This window comes from Rousettus aegyptiacus, unplaced genomic scaffold (genome assembly GCF_014176215.1).
Source record: "Rousettus aegyptiacus isolate mRouAeg1 unplaced genomic scaffold, mRouAeg1.p scaffold_m13_p_7, whole genome shotgun sequence".
NCBI lineage: Eukaryota > Metazoa > Chordata > Mammalia > Chiroptera > Pteropodidae > Rousettus > Rousettus aegyptiacus.
In genome coordinates this window covers 71,582,425-71,598,903 of record NW_023416310.1, presented here as the reverse complement: position 1 = coordinate 71,598,903, position 16,479 = coordinate 71,582,425, and the positions used below count along the sequence as shown (strand labels likewise).

The following is a 16,479-nucleotide window of genomic DNA, read 5'->3' as shown; positions in this document are numbered from 1 at the left end:
CTCGAGGAGAGGAGGCGGGCCTGCTTTTGACCCTCCAGCCATGGAGCCCCGGAGGGAGGGACCTGGGCGAGTCCCACCCAGGCCTGGGCGGGCGGCCAGAACGAAGCCCAGGGCACAGTGGCAGTGCCACAGCTCTGGACGGCTGCTCTGTGGGGGCGCCTCGGGGTCAGTGTGGGCCCTTTGCTTTGGGGGCTCCCTCGTGCCTTCTCCTTCCGTAAGTGGTCACCTTCACGCCCCGAAAAGCCCTTTTCAGCGCCTGCGGAGCCGCGAGCGAGGGGGGACTGAACGTGTTGACATCGGCTGGGTTTAACGTCACAGTGGCACGTGCCCAGTGCTGCCAGGCCCTCCCTGGCGCCTGGGCACTGTTCCCAGAGGCCTCTAGGAAATGGGCTTTCCTCCTTCGCCTGTCTGCTTTGTCTCTGGTCAGGACACAGCAGAGCAGCAGCGTGCCGTAGTTAGGCGATGTGCCGTGTTCCGCCCGCCGTCAGCTTGGTGTAGAGCTTCGTGTTTACCAAGCAGACACCTTCCCCTGGCCACGCCCCCTGCTCCCACAGAGCTCTGGGGGAGCCCCCAAAACTGGCTCTTTCGAATCCAGGCCCTGGGGGCACGAAGCGCACTAGACTGAGGACTGTGCGATGTGCGGAAGGGTCTGGGAGCCGTTGCCTCGTTTCCCCACCTCGGCGGCATCCGTGGCCTGGACAGGGCCCGGATACCAGGCTGGAGGCGGTGGGCGGACGGCCTGCATCGCCGTCACGCCTCCCCGGGTTCTGGAAGAGCCCTTTCGTGTCCTCTGGGGTCGGGTAGAGTCTGTGCTGTTCCAGGGACGTGGCTCCTCCAGGCCAGGGACGCGATCCAGGGCCAGCGTGCCGGGGTCTGGGTTTGCAACGTCCAGCTGCTCTCTGCCCTGTTCGCGGGGCTGCGGCCGGCCTCTCTCTGGGTTCCAGCCGGGTTCTCGCATTCCCGGTAGGCACGGTCCGTCGGGGGGTGTGGTTTATGGGTTTTCTTTGGGTGCACATGGTAGGCGGTGAGCCGCCTCGCAGAGACAGGGCCCTGCCAAGCTTCCGCCCCGTGAGCAGCATGCACCCACACGGCCGCGCTGTGTCCTGGCTGCTCCCCGCCTCGGGGACCCTGCAGCACGGTGTGTCTTACCTTTTGTGACCTCATCTTGCTCCCTAGCAGTGGCTTTCCTCGAAGGGCACTTCAGCCCATTCATACCTTCGTCCCCTGGGGTCCCCACTGTCCTCAGCCATGTCCTCGCTCGTGCTTTGTGGGGACTGGCCAAGGGGGGCACGTCCGCTGCTTCCGTTGGGCACCGGCCCCGGGCGGCCTGTTAAGTCGGTTAAAGTTCACGTGCGCCTCTTTGCCCTTGGGACTCCTGGTGGGCGCTGCTGACCCCCTCCGCTTCCTCCCAGGACACGGCCTTTCCCCCACCGCCGGCTGAACCCGCAGCCCTCGCCCATGAAGACCGGCGCGCCATGTTTTATGGGACGCACTTCATCATGTCCCCGCCCACCAAGAGCAAGCTGAAGCGGCAGGGCCAGCTGCTGTCCAGTGTGCTGTCCCGGACGCTGAGCCACAAGTGCCGTGACCTGGAGGCCAGCGGCGATGACCCCGCGGAGCTCTCCACCCAGCTCTCCGTGCCCGGGGTCCTGAAGGTGTTCGGCGACAGCGTCCGCACGGGCTCCCACTACAAGAGCGTGCTGGCCAGCAGCACGTCCAGCGCGCAGGAGCTGGTGAAGGAGGCGCTGGAGCGCTACGCCCTGGGCCCCGAGTGCGCCCGCCAGTACGTGCTGTGCGACGTGGTGGGCCAGGCCGGCGACGCCGGGCAGCAGTGGCGGGCCGAGTGCTTCCGGGTGTTCGGGGACAACGAGAAGCCCCTCTTGATCCAGGAATTGTGGAAACCGCGAGAAGGCTTGTCCCGGAGGTTTGAGCTGAGAAAGAGGTCAGACGTGGAGGAGCTGGCAGCCAAGGACGTGGACACCGTGACAGCAGGTGAGGAGGGGGTGGCGGGGGGGGGCGGGGAGGGGAGCGGGGTGACGGAGGGGGGCGGGGTGATGGAGGGAGCAGAGCTGGTCAGCGGGGTGACGGAGGGGTCGGGGGCCGGTCAGGAGAGGGTGGAGAGCCATGAGGCACGAGGCTGGGCTGCTCGGGGGAGGAAGGTGGCCAGGTGTGTTTGTGCTGAAGTGGGGCTGCAGGCCAAGAGCCCCTGCCACACGCTTGGGGACTTAAGTCTGCCCCTTGCACCCTGGCCGTCTCCAGGCTGTGGTTAGCCTGTGCTGGAGGACGCCAGCTGGCGCTCAGTGGCCCCCGGTGCACCGCGCAGTGCCGTGGGCACTCCTTGCCCTGCACGGATCGTGGTCCATGTCCCTGGCAGCCGTGGCCACCACGGTGCAGGCGCCGTCCAGAAAGTCCCGCCCAGGGCGGCTCTCAGGGGCAGATGGAGGAGGCGGGTCTCCAGAGGTGGGGTGCGTCTGGGTGTGCGCGGGGCTGTGAGCTCTGGGCGGGGTGGGGGGAGGCCCTGCCGGGAGTCGCTGTCCATCCGAGGTGCCAGGGGGCGGGCAGTTCTCCGTCCCCGCCCCAGGGCCTGTGGGATGCTGCTCTGTGTCTGGCTGTTTTTCAGTTGGTGGAAAGAACTGATTACCTTCATGGATACGTGAAACCAAAAATAACTCTTTTTTAAATGCCAAAAGACTCTTAAATGTATCTCAGATCATATTTGACTTCTTCTTAGTTTCCTGGAGAAAATGGTGGCTTTACACAAGTGAGGGGACTTGTCCGGCGTGGCCCAGAGGGGCAGGCGGCGACGAGGCTCAGGAGACCGGTCTTGGGTCCATGATTCTCAGGGAGGGGGGGCCTTTGAGCCTCGCGGGCGAGCTGTCACTGAGCTCTTGTCCAGTTCGCCGCTGGTGCGCGTGTGGAGCCCGCGCTGCCCCTCGAGTGCGTGAAGGAGGTGGCGTTGGGGCTGGGGGGGGGGACTCCGGGGTCCCTTGAGCCTGAGCGGGACCGTGGCTGGCGTTGGGCAGCAGCGGCCCCGTTACCTCAGGCAAATTGCTTCACCCCACTGGTCTGTTTCCAGGTCTGGGGAGTGGGGCACGGCGGTCGCGGTCACGGGGCTCGAGGCGCCCGCAGCGCAGAGTCGGCCCGGTGCTCAGGAGCCCCGCCGCGTGGGGTCGTCACCGTCCGTGCCCCACGCATGCCGCGAGCAGCGTGTCCGGCCTCACAGGCGGGCCGTGCCCGGCACGGGGGCGGGGTCCCCCGGCTCATGCCCTTAGGTTCTGCTGCGCGGGATAAGGAAGAGCGGGCCAGCGTGTAGCGATGTCGCTGCCGTTTGTCCGGCTCCTCGGGCCAGCCCCGGCTCCCGCACTCCACGGGCCGGCTCGGGCGCGTGCTGGTCCGTGCTGGCCCTCCTCGCCGTACTCCAGAGGACTCTGGGCCCTTCTCCCCTCATTCCGGGAGACGCCTGTGAGGCAGGCTAGCCTGCAAGGGGCTGCGGTGGAGGGGCCCGCGTTTTCTGTGCTGGGTGGAGAGGGAAGAGCTCGCTGCCGGGCCAGCCCCACCTGCGCTGAGGGCCACTGGGCCCTGTGTGGAGCCTGGGGAACCCTGCTCCGTGCTGCACAGGCGCTTCCTGGAGGGGGCTGCGAGGCCCCCCGTTACCAGGGGGAAGGGAGACTGCCTCCCGCTCACCAGCCCCTTCTAGGCCATTCCTTTCACGGTCGTTGAGGGAAGAGAAGGCGTTGCACAGTGACTGTTCACCCCGGTGGTGGCTCTGCAAAGCCTTTCACATAAAGAGTCTATTGAACGGGCCGGTCTCACTGACACAGTTCTCCGGCGGGAGGTGGCTTGTGTTACCTGCCCGGAGCAGGCCTCCTGCACTCCGGGGAGGCGGCCTTCCTTGCTGGCCTCCCATCAGGGTGTGCCTTCCAGCCTGGCTGCCCCCCTCGCTGGTGACAGTAAAGATGGCGCAGTGATCGAGACGGTGTCCTTGGGCAGGCACGCTTGCTTCTGGCATTAGAAACGTGGACGGGGCGAGCCTGGGCCGGCTGAGGAGAGCCTGGGGGCAGACGTGCACGGCTCAGCCCTGCTCCACGGCCTGACCAGCGTCCAGAACCTTTGGTGATTCTGACGACGCATGGGTAGGTGGACACAGAAGCGTGCACACGTCTCGCACACGCCGGACCGCTCCCCCGTGCGGAGAGTTCGCCGCAGCGTCCGAGGATTTGCAGGCGGCCTTCCACGTGGCCCTTCAGCACGCTGCCGAGATTTCTCACTGTCCCCTGGAAGTACGGGGCTGGGGAGGCTGAGCCACGATCCCTTCTTCCTGAGATCTGCTCGCTGGCAGATAAAGTAGCCCAGCGTCCCCCCGCCACCTTCACCAGCGTGAGGAACCGTGGAGACACTCAAAGTCGCCGTGATGTGGCGGCAAGGGATGAGGGGGTGCTGACCGGGGTGCTGGCCACGCGCCAAGTGTCATGAGCGAGGGTCTCGGGCTCATCTCTCTGCCCTCTGAGCAGCAAGCGGTCTTGCCCGGCGTCTAACACCTGTGGTCGTGAGCCCTGTCTTGCCTGCCCCCAGGGAGGGGGCTCCTTACCTCCTGGCGGCGTCTGTGGTGAACCCTCAGGACGCTGGTGGTGCCGCAGTGCCTGCCTGCCCTGCAGAGGGGCCGCCACGTGTGTCGTCATGAGGCCGCGTGGTGACTTTTGCCTTGGTGGAATCAACGCCTGCAGAGGTGGGGTGTTGGGTGTGGAGTGCTGGGTGTTTAGTGGTGCCCCAGGCACCCAGGTCCCTTCGTTTTGTCCCTAAAACACCGGTGAGGTCGTCTCTTCTGCCCCAGTGAGCAGTTGGTCTGCAGCCTCTGGAGAGGTGGTGGACAGGGAAGGGACTACCTGCGTGTGCGTGTGCATGTGCGCGCGTGAATTAGGGCTGGCCCTCCCAGGCTTCAGGTTCCTCAGCACTGTCGCAGTCATTCATCATGCCAGTCATTGTCCCCACAGTAAAAGACTCGCCTGCTTGTCCGGGAGTTGGGCCTGCTGGTTGTACTGGTTTCGGGGCAAGCCTTTGGCCGGAGCAGCGGGGTGTGGGTGCTGGGCAGTCACCGGGCCTGTCTCCTGCACATCAACTGGGGCTCCCCGGAGACTCGGGTGGGGAAAGTGGGTGTGCCAGATGCTTCCCCAGGGGCACCGAGATAAGAATCCACCCCTCCTCCCTCACTGTTGGCATTGTCGTGCGCACGGGGTAACCGCTCAGGCAGTCTGGTGTTTTGTTTTCCATAAATATTGCCTTTTCACGGCTGCCAGCTTCCCCTGAGCTCCTGAGCACCAACGAAGTGTGAATCCGCTGTGGGGGGCGGGGGAGGGGTATGTAGTAGGGCTGCAGGACCGCTCGCCGCCTTTTCCCAGAACGCCGGCGTTTAGGACCAGTGCCACGCAGAGAGGGCTCTGGGTCCTGTCACCGAGATAAAGACAGGAATCACTCAGGCTCCCTCTGGGGAAGGGTGCCGGCCAGGCCATGTGGTTTTTGTCAGCGGCTTGGGAAGGGCTAGAGAAAGGTTTATTTGTGTTTCCAGGACGGAAGCGTGGATTTAGACCGAATCTCTCAGCCTCAGCCCCCGGACATTTGGGGCTGACAGTTCTTTGCGGTGTGTGGGGTGCCTTGTGCGGTGCGGGGTGCTTAGCAGCAGCCCCCCAGACCTCTACCCGCTAGACGCCAGTAGCACCCCTATCAGCTGTGGCAACCAAAAACGTCTGTGGGCATCGCCAGCCCCCTGGGGGCGAACTCGCCCTGGTTTGGGGACTGGGGATTGGGACCCCGTGGCCTGGGCCTGGTGTGCTGGCCACACCCAGCGCCTCACCACTGGGACCACCGGGCCACACTGCTGTTCCCGGGGCACGCTGGGGGACTTGGGGCGCTGCGAGAGCCCAGTGTCTGGGGGAGAGTGATGTGCAGGGCTTCACACACCTTTCTGTGTGGCCTTGGGCTGCAGAAGCGCGGCGTGGTCTTCTCTGGGGGCGCCGGGCTGCTGTGACTTGAGCTTCCCTCTGCAGGCCGGGCAGTTCAGGGGCCATCGCCGCATCAGCCACGGGGCTGTGACTCGCTGCCCTTCGAGGGTCTGTGGGGTGTTGGGCACACAGTAGGCGCTCGTTAAAAGCCTGGTGAAGGACTCATGCAGGTTAGAGGAGTAAGCCCCTCCGCGGCCGCGGCTTCCCGTGCCGCCAGGACGCCAGGGCTGCTGTCCGTTTTCTCTGCAGAGGGAATGGGGACAGGGGGCTGGGAGCGTGGTGTTCCCCAAGGTGCGGCCTCCCACTTGTGCAAGTCGTGGCCTCAGCGACCAGGAACGCGCTGCTCTGGCCCTGGCCAGTGTGACCTGCCGGCCTCCCCCCACCCCCCGCCAAGCCCAGGTGGAGTGGCCGGTGGCGGCCGATGTGCCATCTCCGAGCGACTCTGGGTGTGCATTTGTCCTGCCTTGTCATCCATGGACCGACAGACAGGGCCTGAGCTCCCGGTGACGGACAGGGCCGTCCAGGCTCCATCTGCCATTGTGCCTCAAATCCTGTCTTGACACATCCTCTAACTTCACTGTGGTGTCGTCTTCTGAATATTTTTCTTCTGCTGTGAATCTGATTTTTAATAACTTATCTCAGATGGAGGAGGTCATGCGTCTTGAGTGAGACTTTCTTTGAGCGTATTCTCAATGATAGAATTATTGTGGTTTATTTTATGTGGTACTTAAAAGACATTTTTGCGGATTTTTAATTCAAAGAGAACATAAAGTTGAATGGTTACTTGCTTACAGCTAGTTTCATCCATCCATTCAATGCTTAGATTAAAAAATGTCACAGCCTTAATTTCAACTAGAGACACAGTGTCAGAAGGAAGCTGAATAGCCTGTTCCCCTAAGCTGGGTGGCACCCGCCTGGGGACTCCCTTCCCCCAGGAGACTTATGGCTGCAACCTACAAGGAGATGCCCAGTGTTTAACACGGAAAACACTGGGGATCATAACTGGAGGCATTTTCTCATCTTTGTAGCCAAGAGACTTAAGTTTAATAGATGCCCAAGAAAGAGACATAGGGCCTTGGACCTGAGGAGGTAGGGGGTTGGCACTGAGACCCTCCAAATATAGTTGGAACCCTCAAATGGTGACACCTTTAATGAGAACATGGACTAGGATGAATCTGCTGCCTGGTGAAAGGAGGTGGCAAAGAAAGGAGGTGGCAAAGACGTACCTTTCTTGACCTGGGCTCTGAGCGGGGAAAACAAGACTCTGCCCTGGAATGGCAAACTACTCTTCCTCTCACACTTGGTGTTGAAAATCGCACTACTTACGTGGTCAGGATAATCCCTGGATGAGAAGTTAAGTTACAGCATACATGATTTGATAGTGTCCAAGGGCATCTGACAGAAACAAAGGAAATTCTCTCTGGAAGGACTCATCCTTTACTAAGGCATCCTAAGCCCCGCCAGAGATGAGCTCACAGTCCAAAATCACAAGACACACGAAGCAATGCCACTCTAAACGAGTCATAGAAAACAACCAGCTTCTCGAGAACATTAGGAATTGGGACTATTAGTTATAGAGTGTTGAGTAAGTATGTTCAAAATGTTTAAAGAAATTAAAAGTAGGAAGTTAACAAGGATGAACAGAATGCTGTCCAAAAAGGCAGGGCAGATTTAGAAAGGAATGAGATAATGGTTCCAGTAATAAAAATACAAGCATTTAAACGGATACTTCAGTGGCAGCTTAAACAGCATACTAAATACAACTGGCAAGAGAACTGGAGAACTGAGTGGCAGCTCTGCCATTGCCCAGAAAGAAACATGGAGTGAGAGACACGGAGCACGGAATGAGAAGGTCTGTCACGTGTCACATGAAGAGAATCAAGAGAGTGGTGGAGAGAACATACTGCAAGAATACGCCTGACAGTCTTCCAGAAGTCGTGAAATGAAAAGCGTGACATTCAGGAGTCACTGTGTACCCTACGTAAGATAAATAAAAAGGAATTTATGCCTCGACACCTCGTGGTGGCACTGCAGGCGTGGAAGTGAAGATAAAGAAGGGAACCCCGTTTAAAACGGAGCGGGGAAGGCCTGAGGGGAGCTGTCTCAACTACCACTCACCTAGGGTGAAGAAACATTCCTTTGGACAGCAAAGGATGCTACCACTTCGGCAAGAGAACGATTTGTCCTTGCCTAACGACAGACCCAGCCGACGAGAAGCTGCCCTGATACAGTGATGAGAAGCCACTATACCTCCAACTCCCCAACGCCCAGTTTCCACCTGGACGCCCAGTTTCCCCCAGCTCCCTCCTTTTTCTCTCTCTCTCTGGAAGTCCCCTGCATTTATTCCCCAGACCTGGCTATGGTGTCCTGTAGCTTGCGTATCTCTGGTTGTTAATTCCTCTGCCATTCCCCAAAAAACTCATCTTTGCTGGTAAAATAATTGGCTATTTTATTTTTAATGTCAACACAGGACACTAAAGACAGAGATGATTTTTACAGCTGCCAAGAAGAAAAGACAGGTGAGCAGGTTAGCCAGACTGTAGACTAAACTTATCAATAGGAGCCACAGAAGCCAGCAGACATTGGACAGGACCTTCCAAGCATGAGGAAAACGGAGCTGCCAGCCTGGAGCTGCAGTCCTGGGCAAACCGCCACCAAGCGCCGGACCTCCGCGGTCCGCACGGGAGTCTCCTCCCCCGACAGACCCCAAGGCTGTGTCATAGGCAGAAGGCCACCTGAAGATGGCCTCGGTGAGGAAGTAGATCTGCGGTGTGAGAAGAAGTGGAGGGCAGGGAAATAGATGGTAGGTCTCGGTAAATATATAAAATGGTGAAACCGAGGCCCCCAACCAAGGCGCACCCCAGCGCACCCCACCGCTGCGTGAAGCCGGCGGCGGACCTCCTAGAAACTACAACTCCCGTGAGGCTCTGCGCGGCACGCAATCGCCGTGCCGTGCGTGCCGTGCGTGGCCGTTCTAGAACGCCGTGGCGAGGGCCCGGGCGCCATGTTGGGGCCCAGGGGACCGCGGAGAGGCGCTTGAAGCGGCGGGCGAGGAGCGGGAGCGGGTCGGACCTGGGCTGGTAGGAGCCCCGCCCCTCCCGCCTCGGCGGATCATGACCCGGGCGGCGGCCACGGCGGTGGCGGTGGCGGGGGACGTGGCGTGGCGGGGCCAGCGCTAGAGATGATGCCGTTTCCGGTGACAACCCCGGGATCACGGCAGACCCCGCCAGCACCCAAGCACTGTGGCATCTCCTCCCCCATCAGCTTAGCAGCCCCCAGGGAGACAGACTGCATACTGACTCAGAAATTAATCGAGACCCTGAAGCCCTTTGGGGTTTTAGAAGAGGAAGAGGAACTGCAGCGCAGGATTTTAATTTTGGAAAAATTAAATAGTCTGGTAAAGGAATGGATACGAGAAATCAGTGAAAGCAAGAGCCTTCCACCGGCGGTAATTGAAAATGTTGGAGGCAAAATCTTTACCTTCGGCTCTTACAGATTAGGAGTGCACACGAAAGGTGCCGACATAGATGCCTTGTGCGTTGCACCGAGACACGTTGACCGAAGCGACTTTTTCACCTCCTTCTATGATAAGTTGAAACTACATGAAGAAGTAAAAGATTTAAGGGCTGTTGAGGAGGCATTTGTGCCAGTTATCAAACTGTGTTTTGATGGGATAGAGATCGATATTTTGTTTGCAAGATTAGCACTGCAGACTATTCCAGAAGATTTGGACCTAAGAGATGACAGTCTGCTTAAAAATTTAGATATTAGATGCATAAGAAGTCTTAACGGTTGCCGGGTAACCGATGAAATCTTACATCTAGTACCAAATATTGACAACTTCAGGTTAACTCTCAGAGCCATCAAATTGTGGGCTAAATGCCACAATATCTATTCCAATATATTAGGTTTCCTCGGAGGTGTTTCCTGGGCTATGCTAGTAGCAAGAACTTGCCAGCTTTATCCAAATGCAGTAGCATCAACGCTTGTACGTAAATTTTTCTTGGTGTTTTCTGAATGGGAATGGCCAAATCCAGTGCTTCTGAAAGAGCCTGAAGAACGAAATCTTAATTTGCCTGTGTGGGACCCGAGAGTAAATCCCAGCGACAGATACCATCTTATGCCTATAATCACACCAGCGTACCCGCAGCAGAACTCCACGTACAACGTGTCTGTTTCAACAAGGACCGTCATGATCGAGGAGTTTAAACAAGGGCTTGCTATCACGCATGAGATTTTGCTGAGTAAGGCAGAGTGGTCCAAACTTTTTGAAGCTCCAAGCTTCTTTCAAAAGTACAAGCATTACATCGTGCTTCTAGCAAGTGCACCAACAGAAAAACAACATCTGGAGTGGGTGGGCTTGGTGGAGTCAAAAATCCGAATCCTGGTTGGAAGCTTGGAGAAGAATGAATTTATTACACTGGCGCATGTGAATCCTCAGTCATTTCCAGCACCCAAAGAAAATCCTGACAAGGAAGAGTTTCGTACGATGTGGGTGATTGGGTTGGTGTTAAAAAAGCCCGAAAATTCTGAAGTTCTCAGTATCGACCTCACCTATGATATCCAGTCTTTCACAGATACCGTTTATAGGCAAGCAATAAATAGTAAGATGTTCGAGATGGATATGAAAATTGCTGCAATGCACTTAAGAAGAAAGGAACTTCATCAGCTGCTACCTAATCATGTGCTTCAGAGAAAGAAAACACAGTCGACGGAAGATGTCCGATTGACGGCTTTGAATGACAGCAGCCTCGACCTGTCTGCAGACAGTGGAAACAGCATGTCTGTGCCTTCACCTCCCAGCGCTGCGAATCCTGGCCCAGTGACCGGCGTAAACACTCATGCCCCGGCTGCAGTGGTGGCATCCGGGACCAACATGCAGGTCATTGAAGTTTCCTCGCAGCAGGCAAGCCCCAGTGACAGCCCAGGGGGCATGTCGAGTGAAGGCGTCCCTCAGACTGCCTCACAGCCAGCCCTCTCCCCACTCCCGAAGCCCGTGATCACCAGAGTCGTTTCTTCAACACTTCTGGTAAATCATCCAGCCCGGCCTTCGGGCAGCGCAGCAACAAACATAGCCAACCCTATAGTAGGAGTCTAGAGGACATGCTCACGCCAGAGAGAAGACAGGACCAAGGCATCCAACACAGCAGAGGAACAATCTCACAGAGACAAGTGCAGCTCAGTTCGGAGCTGCTGAGACGGGCAGCAGCTTCTCTGTTGGCTCCGCGGGAACATCCGGTGCAACCTTTCCAGTAGCCCTGCTCTCCCTGCAAATCCCATTCCTGTTATCAAGATTCAATAAAACAGATTGAATTGATAAAAACAAACCTGAGGGTCCATACATAATATCTGTCAACTCAATCTGTGGTCTTCAGATACTAAAGGAGGAGAGTGAAGGGTACCAAGCTAGATGTGACTCCAAGTAGATTTAGGCTTCCTTGGTAACTTGCTTTACTGGGGGATCTCGGAGAGAAGTCCAGGTTAGTACACGAAGCTAGGAGGACCCTGGCTCGTGTCAGATTACGAATGTGTCAGCAACAGTTACGTTGACCGTTTCGAAGGACCGCTTCCCTTAAGGAGAAAACGAGAAAAAACCCTCCAGCTATACCTGTACCTATGACTGATGCCTGGACCGAATTCATGTTTGATGTGTTGTTGGGAAAAATTTGCAATACAAGTTGGTATCAGATTTTCTTATGTTGATTATGTACTTTATATGTATTATTAGCGAGTAGAACTCATTTTAGGTTTTTCGGCTTGATGAATTTTAGATTTTTTTTCTGAAGAGTTCATTAATTTTCATATCGGATGCCAGTGTGAGTGGTCTACTATACTTTAGAAAAAGCATAAAAGTACAGCTAACTCAGTCCCTACGAGGTGGTGGTAACTCTTAAAAATGAAATGTCACATCTTAAGGTATATATTTGGTATTGAAACAGTAATTATTACGTTTTTGGTTTTGATGGGACATGATCAAGAAATGATATACAGTTTAATTTGTAGAATTGTTTATAGTGCATGCGAGCAGAGATCAGACAGCAGACACTCTTGGAGCTAACGAAGCTCCGTGTTCTCTTATCCTTAATCATTTGTCCTAAAACAGAAATACCTTTTCTTTTCCCAGCTCTTCTTTTTGCTTGTATGGACAAGGTATGCTTGCATATTGTTTCATTAAAAAACCCCAGAAAGCTAGTATTTTCTTAACCATTATAAGATCCACAGTCCTTTGGCCACATGTCACAAAACTCTAAATTTTGGTTCCATGGCCAATATTTTAGTAAAACTACTGAAAATAATGCATGTGAAACATGTTACCGGTCTTAGATGGCCATTTGACATCTATGTATGAGAAATTTTACGTACTCTGCAGAATATCTGGTCATAAAAAATTAATTTCCAATTTAAACATGTAAGCAAAAGGACATTTTCTCCAAGAATTTTAAGGCAGTTTTTGTTTTTAAATGAGTTACTAAAATTCATCAGTAAATTTTACATCTAGAAACAATAACTTCTAGCAAGCACTTGTCACCTCGTCAGCTTTCTACTCTTGTCTGACTCAACACACTATTAGGAATACCTCTAATGAAGAAACACACACACGAAATCACTCACGGTTGAGCAGCAGAACGCCCTGTTTAGGAAGCGTGAACAACAGATGGGGAGACTGATGAAGACAGTGCGAATCTGGACCCAGCACGCCGAGCGGCTTTTCCCCCAACCGCGTTCCTTTCTACCACGAGCGTGTGTCGTGTAAAACCACGGTCTCTTAACCCCCTTCTCTGTCCTTCCACATTAATGTCCCCAGAGCCGGAGTGTAACCTTTCTCCTTTCGGGCTATGCAGCAGTCGGGGCGCTCTCACCGCTGCTGCCTGGCGCCGCGAACGCAGCGTCCCCGCTCTGCGTCTCTTCCCCGCGCGGTCCCCTCACCCTTCACCGCGGCCGGGCCGGCGAAGTGCACAGCACCTGTGCGTGTTCGGCAGCTCGGGGTCAGGCCGGAACCGCCAGGCACAAATTCAGTCCTGTCGCTGTGCTCACAGGTTGGGGAAAATTGGTCTATTAGATGTTTTATGGAACTGTATTTGTTTTACTAAGCTGGAAACTTGGAACTTTTCAATTCCAGTTTTCATTACCTGAATGTCAGGCTTTTTTTTTTTTTCCTCACATGATGTACGTAGCGTCTCGTGACTGGAGTTTGTTTTATAGTATCTGTACTCCTTGTATTTTTCAAGCACTATTTTGAAAACATGATGTAATTCTCCATTAAAAACAATAAAAATAAACAGCAAAGAAATAAGCAAAGGAATTTAAATCTGCCATGAATAGTTCTGATGTCCTTACATTGCTCTGGAGGAGGGAGAAGACGTGAGGAACTCTGACTGTATTAAATCCAGAATTCACGTTATGTTAGGGGAAAATATGAAAAGATTAGGACTTCAAGTCAAAGTAAAAAATGGGGTCAAAAAATCTTAATCCAAAAGAAGACAGGAAAGAAGGTGGGGGAGTATAGAAAAAATAGTGTAAAAAGAAAACACAGTCTGAGATGGTGGAAAGGAAACCAAACATATCTGTCACTGTAATAAATGGACCAAACTTCCTCACTAAAGGAGATTGTCTGAGTTCATGGAAAAACTAAGTCCAGTCCAGCTGTATGCTATTTATGAGAGACACACCCAAAACGTAAGACATAAAAGAATGGAAAAAAGATATGCAAATGAAAAGAAGCTGTTATATAACTATCATCCAAACAGATCTCAAAGCAAAAATAATTACCAGGGACTAACGGACCACTGCATTAACGACAGAAGAGATAATGCACTAGGAAAACAACTTGAAACAGTTTGCACCTAATAGCCTCGATATAAAATAATGAAGAAAAGATGAACAGAATTGCCCCAAATTTCATTGTCATAGATTTTAAAACAGCTCTGTCATTAATGATAGCAAAAAGACAAATCAGAAGGGAAGCAGTTGGCAGTGGCTGGCAGACTTTCTATGAAGGGCCAGCTAGTCAGTGCTTTCTGCTCTGCGAGGCTGTAGTGTCTCCGTCTCGACTACTCAAGTGCCTCTGTGGGGTGAAAGCAGCCCTAGACAATCCGGAAACAGATGGCCAGGGCCGGGTTTGGCATGTGTCCCTCCCCGCTGCCGTTTGTCATTCCCTGATCTAGCAGGACATTTATTGTAGAGCCCTCCGGCCAATAACTGGAAAATGCAAAAATGCATATTAATCTTAAGCATTGGCCACGTACAAAAAACGTACTAGAACAGAAAGTAAGACATCTGTCAAAGTGTCAGAGTCATAGAGCATTCTCTGACCGTGGAACAGGAAGGTAGAAATCCATAAACAAACAGCACAGGGAAGGATTTCCTGAAGAAGACGGGAGAGCCCAAACCATAGAGAGGTTGATGGATAGAATCTCTTAATTGTGTCAAATAATGAGCAGTAAAAAATGAAAATGAAAAGCAGTCACAAGTGGGGAGAGGATGTCAGAACGCACAAACCCGGCGTTACTATCTAGACTGTAGTAAAGTTGCCAAAAAATGTGTGTTTAAAAAGATGGAACGCCCAATAACAATGCCCTGAAGACCAGTGTTTCACAGCAGAGGAACTAGGAAGGAACAAAGACCAGGAAAAGATGCTCAGCCTCGTTAGCAGTAAGGAAACTATGAACTAAAACCACAGATTTTTTTTTTTTTTTTTTTTTTGACAAAAGTAAAGTCTAACAATAATCAGATTTGCAAGGGTGAGCGGCAGCGAGAACACTAACACACGGCCGTTCAGAGTGCAGACCGTTTCGGTCCCTTCGGGAGACAGCTTGGGCTCAGCTAGTGCCGGTGACATGCCCACAGCCTGTGTTCCGTTTACCTGCCGGTGTGCGCCGCCCTGCCGTGGGCGCCGATGGGCTTCCCCTAACTGGTCCCTTTTCCCTCGGGGTGGCCGGAGTCTGTGGGTCACCTCTGCAGCTGTGACCAGAACTCTGCACACCCTCTAGTTTACCTCCAGCATACCATGTCAGTATCATAATTCTCTACAAATGTCATGGTGTCAGAAAAGTCAGGAAGAGACTGTTCTGTGGGTCACTCGGAGGCGAGCACAGGGGTGTTTGTCGCGCCGTTTTGTAATAGCCTAAAGCTCGAAATAACCCACATGCCCACAAGTGGGGGATGGGGAGATGGTGGTGTATCACGCAGTGAGTAAGAGAGCCGTGAGATTGGATGGACCGTCGCTACGTGCATCAATGTAGATTCAGCTCATAATGTTGAGGGGAAAAAAGGAAAATTGCAGGAAACCACACAGTGTGATATAATTTATATCAGGCTTAAAAACAAGCAAAATAGGGCAGTGTAATTTTGCATTACAAAAATAAGTGGTGTAACTAAAAAATGAAAAAAGAATGTGAAACAGAATCCAGAACGGCGGTCCCTTCGGTGGCATGCGAGGTGGCGAGGTGGCCGGGAGGTGCAGCTGGGAGGCTCGCGGGACTGGGCACACCCCACTTTTTTCAGGTTGGGTGGTGGATGAAATGGTGTTTATTTTACCCTTACTCTGAGTTCCAGAAGCTTCCTAAGCGTGAAATATAATTTAAAAAAGCCAATACCAAAGTGGTGTCTTGGAGACCTCCTTATCAGCTAGGAATCCCACTTAGCCAGACACCACTGTGAACACCAGGCCGCGCATTGTCTTTGATGTCACAGGGGAGTAAGGTCAGGCCGGCCGGGTGGCTCTCCTGGTCCCCAGGGACCCAGGCGTCTGCCACTTTCGGCCCCACCATTCTAGCTCATGCCTTCCATCCTCGAGGTCACCTCGAGGTGCAGGATGAGTGTGAGGCCACTGCCATCACACCTTCATTTAAGCCAAGCAGGAAGGAAGTGGGGGGACAGGTGTCCCTGCAACTGTGTCCTCCTTCCGTGGAGCTTTCCTGCAAGTCCCAGCAGTGACCGCCTCTCACCTTTCACTGACTGGAGCTTAGTCACATGGCTGTGTCTACCTGGAAGGGTGGCCGGCAGATGTAGTTTTACTAGCTGGGTACGATGCTGCATCATTCCTCACCATTAATATGCCGTTAGGAGGAAGGAGAGACTGGATATCGAAAGGCAGAGACGGCCATGTCTTCTCATACAGCTCTCACAGACGTTCAAACACTTCCAAATAACCCAGGGTCAAAAAAGAGACTTTGAACATGTGAATCAGAACCGAATAGCGACGAAATACAACTTGAGGGGTGCAGCTAATATGCTGTTAGGAGGCGGGTCATAGTTCTAAATGCATTTACTGGGAGATAATGAAGGACGGAAATTGATGAGCTAATTTCTGCCCACATAACTAGGTTAAAAAAGTATGTAAATCCAATGAGAGAAGAAAGGAAATAATACAGAGCAGAAAGTAAAATAGAAAATAAACATGCAGTCGAGATGATCAATAGTGCAGGGCAGGTTTTCTGAAAAGACGAATGAAATAGTCAAAACTGGAAAGATTGCTGAGAGA

General features: G+C 53.8%; 2 protein-coding genes across 2 annotated transcripts in view; both read left to right on the top strand.

The window, feature by feature from the left end:
- RADIL (Rap associating with DIL domain) overlaps nt 1-16,479 on the top strand; it is a 43,313-nt gene that overhangs the window by 2,623 nt on the left and 24,211 nt on the right. The window contains exon 3 of the mRNA XM_016135323.2: nt 1,413-1,992. Coding sequence (XP_015990809.2) covers nt 1,476-1,992 — 517 coding nt within the window. The 5' untranslated portion in view covers nt 1,413-1,475. The remainder of the gene's footprint in view (nt 1-1,412; nt 1,993-16,479) is intronic.
- PAPOLB (poly(A) polymerase beta) lies at nt 8,983-13,631 on the top strand. The gene has a single exon (XM_016135324.2). The coding sequence runs from the start codon at nt 9,178-9,180 to the stop codon at nt 11,092-11,094; it is 1,917 nt and encodes a 638-aa protein (XP_015990810.2). The 5' UTR covers nt 8,983-9,177; the 3' UTR covers nt 11,095-13,631.

What these genes read in the sequence shown, in the direction of transcription:
- PAPOLB (XM_016135324.2), top strand. Translation starts at nt 9,178, where the DNA reads ATGATGCCGTTTCCGGTGACAACCCCGGGATCACGGCAGACCCCGCCA.